This window comes from Gymnodraco acuticeps, unplaced genomic scaffold, assembly GCF_902827175.1.
Source record: "Gymnodraco acuticeps unplaced genomic scaffold, fGymAcu1.1, whole genome shotgun sequence".
Taxonomy (NCBI): Eukaryota; Metazoa; Chordata; class Actinopteri; order Perciformes; family Bathydraconidae; genus Gymnodraco; species Gymnodraco acuticeps.
In genome coordinates, this window is record NW_022990484.1 from 688,006 (window position 1) to 695,548 (window position 7,543).

At 41.2% G+C, this 7,543-nt stretch overlaps 1 protein-coding gene across 1 annotated transcript; it reads left to right on the top strand.

Annotated features, from left to right (window-relative positions):
• The first annotated feature begins 3,453 nt into the window (after positions 1 to 3,453).
• LOC117552728 (alpha-2 adrenergic receptor) lies at positions 3,454 to 6,466 on the top strand. The gene has a single exon (XM_034226322.1). The coding sequence runs from the start codon at positions 3,747 to 3,749 to the stop codon at positions 5,043 to 5,045; it is 1,299 nt and encodes a 432-aa protein (XP_034082213.1). The 5' UTR covers positions 3,454 to 3,746; the 3' UTR covers positions 5,046 to 6,466.
• Positions 6,467 to 7,543: the final 1,077 nt, after the last annotated feature.

Consider the following 7,543-nt stretch of genomic DNA (forward strand, 5'->3'; position numbering starts at 1 on the left):
CATTAAGCAGGCATTATCAGTTTGTCTTCACCTATTGTAGATGTGGGTTAGTAGAGGCATATTTACATCCTAAGCTTAAGAGACCATCTAAAGAGGTTGTTTAAATCTGAGATGCTGGCGTTGGAAACTGTTTAAAAGAACACTTTCTCTTACGTGGATGATGTTGACGCATTAACATTATAAAACCAATGTACTGACATTAAGTAGAGAAATGAAGATGTCTGAATTCCTACTTGTCAGGTTTATGCTCCGTGATGATCGGGCCACAATGGGGTTCATGCTGAGCTCTTACTCAGACGCTCTCCTCCTCAAAAGTGCTTTTGTGTTCAGTTAACAACACGCCACTCAAACTATAAGGCTTTATTTAAACATTAAAGAATACTTTAGGTTAAGGTCTTCTTTTAAATAAGAAAAAAGCTTTGGGGGTATCTATCTACAGATAAATATTAAGCCTGACAAAATACTTAACGTCTAATATATTGCATGGTTTGTTTTGGAACTTGACAATCAACTTTCCTGCAATGTTAACTATGTTGAAGCACTTATTTTAACTGATATTATACTCTTATAAGATGTATGTAGATAGTATAAGAAATGTGCAGAATACGACAGTTTAATGGTGGAAGTATACACACATATTGATAGATGTCTTGTAATGCACTGTTGAGGAACCTGTGACCCAAGTTTTTCATTCATTGCATAACTGCACTGTGTATATGATATGTCAATTAACCCTAAGAAAAGGACACGTTCGATTCCTGTTTTGAATAGTGTGCCGTCGATGGGTTTCATTCCATTTCAAAGTGCTTTTTGACTGGTGTAAACTTCGCGCACTGCCACTCCAACATCCAATCACAGAGCTTGAGGACTGATCACGGGGTTTGTCAAGCTAAGCACAGGTGTAGTCCCAAACGATAGCTGAGGATTCTGGGTAGTGTAGTGTCTTCGGCCATTCAAAAACTCCAAAAAATATTTGTTTCTCCGAATCGAAGGGGAAAAATACAAAAGCATTGCACACAATTTAAACCAATCCATGTTGTGTAATCAACAAGGATAATCTGGTGTTTTTGAGTTGATGAGTAGTGCAGATATCACTGTAAAATCAATCGACAGTAAGGAGAATACTTAATTCCGGGTGTAAAATTCTCCGTTATCCAATGGGAATGGACGCTCGTAATACAATAAAGGGGACATGATCATTATCTTTTAAATAACGTTAACTAAAGGGAACAATCTATTTGACACAGCTGAAGCTCTGGCCTTCCTTAAAAACGAACTAATTTAATAAAAATCACAGTTGTATTACACACAATGCAATGTTTTTTGAGAACAAAAATTCGTAACTAATGTAATTTTTACATTCTAACGAAAAATAAAAATTATTATGAATACAAATACAATAAAAGAATCCTCCCGTGAGTTACTACAAGCTATAAAGTAGATTTTAAAAACGTTTTATAGAATAAAAGCTCACTGCGGGACGTTGTAGAAATGCATGTGCACCACGACAAAGCAGCCTCATTCACTTTACATTGGGGTTGTTTGCGTGTTGCAGACACGTAAATGTAGCAGAGTGCGTGACTCCACCACGCAATGCAGTGTTAAGGAGTCGTGGTGGAGTCACGCATTCTGGTGAGACCAGGGGTCCTTCTCAGGTCGATTATTTTCATTTTCTCGGTCCTCGGTATCTCAGTGACCCTATGGTCATTATTTTTTTGCAGTTACAGTGCAGTCTAAGATATGAATAGTTCAATTCAAAGCAGCGGCAAAAAGAAAAGTCTTCAGCCTGGATTTAAAAGTAGTCAGAGTTGCAGCGGACCTGCAGGTTTCTGGGAGTTTGTTCCAGATATTTGGAGCATAATAACTGAACGCTGCTTCTCCATGTTTAGTTCTGACTCTGGGGACAGAAAGCTGACCAGTCCCTGAAGACCTGAGAGATCTGGATGGTTCATAATTTAGCAGGAGGTCAGAAATGTATGTTGGGCCTAAACCATTCAATTATTTATAAACCAGCAGCAGTATATATATGTAGCCTAAAAACCCACCCCCAAATATTAAATGATTGTTTGCTGCCAGTGTTTCTTTTGTCAGATTAATTATGTGGATATTAACACAGGATTATTCTCCAAAGAGATTCATAATTGAATGTAGAAAATGTGAGCAGTTTTTATACTTTTCACGTCAAGTTTCTCACATAAAACCTATAAGGCTAACCGAATGTACTTCTTTCCTGGATGCCATTTAAGGTATTATATCTCTTAGAAATCACAATTGAATCGTGGATAACCTTGAGGAACAATCTTTGAATTATGATCGCTATTTATTGAGATTTGCAGGGATCATCCATTGGATAACACTTTATCTTATTCAAAGACTCTGCAGTGCAGGCACTTGTTATTTCAGCCTTTTCTCCTCAGGTTGATGTATATTGTGTGAAAAATTGTTGCCGCTATAACATTTTCTGTTATAAAACATCGCTGAAATGAGACAGTATGTACTATGAGTGAGGAGGTCTCCACATTTTTAGCTCTCGACAACTAAAAAGGCAGCTACTTGACTTCCATCACAGAACCATGCATTACACTGTGCTGTAATGTGCAGAATAGAGAACAGCTCTGGAAGTGGGAAAGTAGGATTATTTAAAGCCTCCCCAGAACTTACTATTTTATAGGAAATAAAACAATATTTAAGATGGAGAAACCAGGTAAATAATGCACATAATGTTTGTCCCTGTCCATTAAAATCAGCTCCCCACCCCTTGAAGGGCATATGCTTTTACAAAAGCACTAAAAGAAACATTAAACACACAGTGTGTTGGGATGGAAGTATAGATATATGTGTGTGGGAGCATGAGTAATGAGACACAACCCTAAACCTGTTGACGTGTGAAGGTGTGTAAGAAGAGAAATCAATCCATCTTCTTACGGTTCATCTGAACGAGCAGCCCGCCTCTCCCCTGATGAGCTCAACGCCAAAACCCAACAAACCTCACATCTCCAACTTCCCTCAGCTCACCCCAATCACACTCTGACTCTCCTCCTTCACTCTCTCCCCCTCAAGACTGCTGCCAAAACTCCAAAGATCTCATCCTTCATGTGTCTCTCAGGTTTCTGTGCACATATTTCTGAGTTTCACCGCAAATAGCCTGACAACCTGTATGTTTGGTTATCAGCAATGTTAAGCATCCTACAGTATTCAAGATTTTATTTAATTGAGGTAAAGAAAAAGTAGTAAAAAAGGTGTTTTGTTAAGCTATTACCTTTGGAAAGATTTAGGGTTACATCCAAAAACTGCGATGTATTAGAAATTGATATAATTTGAGCTAACATTCAGTCTGTTCCCTAACCTTATCATATCCCAAAAATATGAAAATAATGCTGTGTGGCGGGGGCGGGGCAGCAGTGGGTGAGTTTTATGAGAACAACACATGGGGCATCATTAAGAGCGAGAGAGCACCATGCTGAGGGAGGAGAGCTGCGGCTGGCCGGCACTCAACTCCTCACCATCAGGGAGTAGACTGTGAAAGGGGGAACGGGAGATTATTATTTAAGTGAACTAAGTGATTTTGGCTGCTTTTAACCCTCAAATACGTTAAGGATTTTTTTATGCGCGCGTATCCATGTCGTCAGATTTGTAAATTGGTTGCTGCGCGTTTTGGATGGACTCCTCAGTTGTTAGAAGGCTGAATGTGAATTCATGCCAATATTCAAACACTCCAGGATATACATAAGGCGCGCACAGTCGGGATGGATTCGTTTAACGCCAGCGGAATGGACGCGTTCACGGTGATCCATCTGAATTCCTCCTGGAGTCTGGACAGTGGATATTCTCTAGCAGCGATAGCCAGCATTGCGGCTCTTGTGAGTTTTCTCATTCTGTTCACCGTGGTTGGGAATATTCTGGTGGTTATTGCGGTGCTGACGAGCCGGGCGCTGAAAGCCCCACAGAACCTGTTTCTGGTGTCTCTGGCCACCGCGGACATCCTGGTCGCCACTTTGGTGATGCCGTTTTCTCTGGCAAACGAACTTATGGGCTACTGGTATTTCGGAAAAGTTTGGTGCGGCATTTATCTGGCTTTGGATGTTTTGTTCTGCACTTCTTCTATTGTTCATCTGTGCGCAATAAGCCTGGACCGCTACTGGTCCGTTACGCAGGCTGTAGAGTACAACCTGAAGCGGACTCCCAAACGCATAAAGTGCATCATCATCATCGTGTGGCTCATATCTGCTTTCATCTCCTCTCCGCCGCTCATCTCTATAGACAGCAACAAGGACCTCAGCTCCCTGCCTCAGTGCGAGCTCAATGATGACACTTGGTACATCCTCTCCTCCAGCATTGCGTCCTTCTTCGCCCCGTGCATAATCATGGTGCTGGTGTACATCAGGATATACCAGGTGGCCAAAACCAGAACCAGAACCATGTCTGGGAAAATCCCCAGGCCAGATGGAGTGACACAAACTGAAAATGGACTGAGCAAAGCCACCTCCCCTTACCATGGCGAGAGAGAGAACGGCCACTGTCAGTGCCCGCCTACGCCCAGCCAATGCACCGTCACCATCATGCAACATACTGAGGATGGGGACATGGAGGAGAGTTCCTCCTCAGAGGGCAAAGGTCACAAGCCCCAGCAGCAGGAGGACTCCCTGAAAGCCAAGAGGGCCAGCCAAAAGAAAATCAGCAAACAATGCAGTCGCATCGCCAGGGTCAGCAACAAATCCATGGACCTCTTCACCTCCAGGAGGAAGCGCCGCCGGAGCTCCTTTGCCAGGAAAAAGGTCTCGCAGGCCAGGGAGAAGAGGTTTACATTTGTCCTGGCGGTGGTCATGGGGGTGTTTGTAGTGTGCTGGTTCCCCTTTTTCTTCAGTTACAGCTTGCGCGGTGTGTGCAGGAAGTCCTGTAAGATCCCCGACCCCCTGTTTAAATTCTTCTTCTGGATTGGCTACTGTAACAGCTCCCTTAACCCGGCTATTTACACCATCTTTAACCGAGACTTCAGACGCGCCTTCCAGAAGATCCTCTGCAAGTCGTGGGCAAAATCCTTTTAGATGGGAACTGCTGCACCACCGTGACAATGACTAGGAAATATCAACGGTAAAAAAAGAAGAAGCCAGCACTTGTTGCTCACTGTTAAGTCTCATTGTTCTGTTGTAATTCAGTCATGACAGTGCACTCCTTCAACCCCCTGCTGTGTGTTCCTACAAGCTACTGTATGATCCCAGGCTTTAGCAGTCTGAATAGTGAGCTCCCCCTTTCTTTTTTTCCCTACTGAAGTGTGCTTAAATGCTTAAATGTGTTTCATTCTTGATCAAGCTGTTTATACATCAAAAAGAAAATGCACACATGGCCAGATTTAGCTGCTCTGGGGCCGCAGGGCAAAAACAAGCTCGAAAGCCCCCCTAAACACCCCTTAGCTGCTACCATTCACTTTACAGGTTATTATAAATGTCTGTGCCACAATATCAGTCGGCCACAGATTTGATTTAAACTAACTAAGGCCTAATCATTTCAACATTTTCATCATACAGTACATAAGCACCAAACTGAGATCATAGAACTCGACACATGGGATCCTTTTCCAGACGGAGCCTCAGATTACACTTTGGATAATAAAATGCTTTTTTTGCTTTTTAATGGAATTAATGGAGAAAATGAATAGTAAAAACAATTATTTATGCTAAGCTCATTTCTGATTTCAACCAAGAGAGAAGCGTATTTCTCAAAATGTCAAACTATTATTTCCAAATCTGGTGATTGAGCCAATACTAAGGCCCTTTAGCATGTCAATGTGTTGCCTTTATATCTTTGGGGGGAAAAGTTAAAAATCAGTTTGCGCACAGTAAGCTTATAGAGGTCAATGGGCCCCTGCAGTTCTGGGGTCTCTACTCAGCCCAGGTTGATAACCCTTTATACATACACAGAGCAGTGTTTTCCAGCCCTTCACCTGAAAATGATCCTGTGACCCCTTCTTATATGTGCTTAATATGTTGACAAGCCCTAACCTCAGTGACATTTAGTCAATTATTTATTTTGAATATTGTTGGAAGCCTGAAAGACTTAAACTCTAATATATACTATTTCACTAACAACAGAATCATTAGAGAGTCATTAGGGATACATTAATAAATGATCCTTTAGATTTATTTTGGACCCCATATAGGGGGTCTAACCCTCTTACTATGGCAGACAAAATCACTACTAGTCTCTGATCTGATCTCTGACTGGACCATAGAATCAAGATGGCACTGAGAAGGGCTGACACTCCAGGCTATAAGCTAATTATGTTTATGACGTTATGTGACCATAAATGACAAAGTATTAAGGAACACATTTGCTTTTCATGAAACTACCTCTCTGCCTGTATAGTTTTTGTGGTTTGTTTTCACATTGACATTTTTCCAAAGTGTGGTACAAATACTTCCTCTGCTTAAGCTGTCTGCTGTCGTGCGAAAATAAAATATGAATAAGCTATTGGCGTGATGTTGCGATGTGGATCCCCTTGAATGGTCATGCATGGCATTAAGTGTTTAAGAAGCATGTCATAGAGTTTTAATATGTTCGTCTCTGTAACTGTCTTTCCATTTAAAGAGACCATGCACTCTGACAGGTTTCATTACATGGCATCTGGTGGTTTACGCGTTAATTATCCTTTAACTATGCAGAATTTCACACTACAATTAAACCCAACACACCGTATCACTGTTACAATCAAAAGCAGAGTGAACATATCTGCTCATTATCTCTATCAGGGGACGTTTGACACATTTGGAAGCCTAAACACTATATTTCCAGCCGTGTGAGTTTGGACTTTGAAATCAATCAGGGTGGCAGAATGAGGTCAAATAAAAAGTTAATTTCTTTGAATGGACAGAGGCCATTCCTGTTCCTGGGTATGACCTTTCAGCCCAACAGTTTTGATGTTATGTCTGGCTACCTCATATGAGGGGCCGCTACGGCAGGACTGAGGTGATCCCAACATCAAACTCTTATTTTCCTCTTTTGCTGTGAGTGTGTACAGCCAGATAAGAAGTGTGTTTAAGTCCATCTGCCAATGTTCCAACTGCTGTTTGCTGCCAACTCAGATTTATGTCCCAAAAACCAAAAAACAACAGTATCCCAGACTGTATTTTTTAAATGACGGGAATAAACAGATAGGTGTGAAGTGGCTGATGAGAAATAACAGGTTGGTGTGTTTAGCCAAATCGTTGTCACTGAGAAAACCTAAAAAGTCCACCTTTATGTTAAGATGGACACATACTGTAAATTAAACCAATGCTAAATGGTTGTGCTTATGGCTTCAAACTAATATGGGGGTGTCACTCGTAATATTAATCAATGCAAGCTTGCTGTTCTAATGTTCTTTTACATATGTATAGGTCTGATGAGGACAGTGGATTATTGGCTATGAATACAATTTATTTGACTATCAACAGTTCTCAAGAGTAAGGAAACCATTAGTGGTTCAACAGAGTTTGATTGGCCATATTTATTTTATCTTGAACTAGTGTTGGGCAGTTAGTATAGGAGACGTTCTTTATGCCTTTTT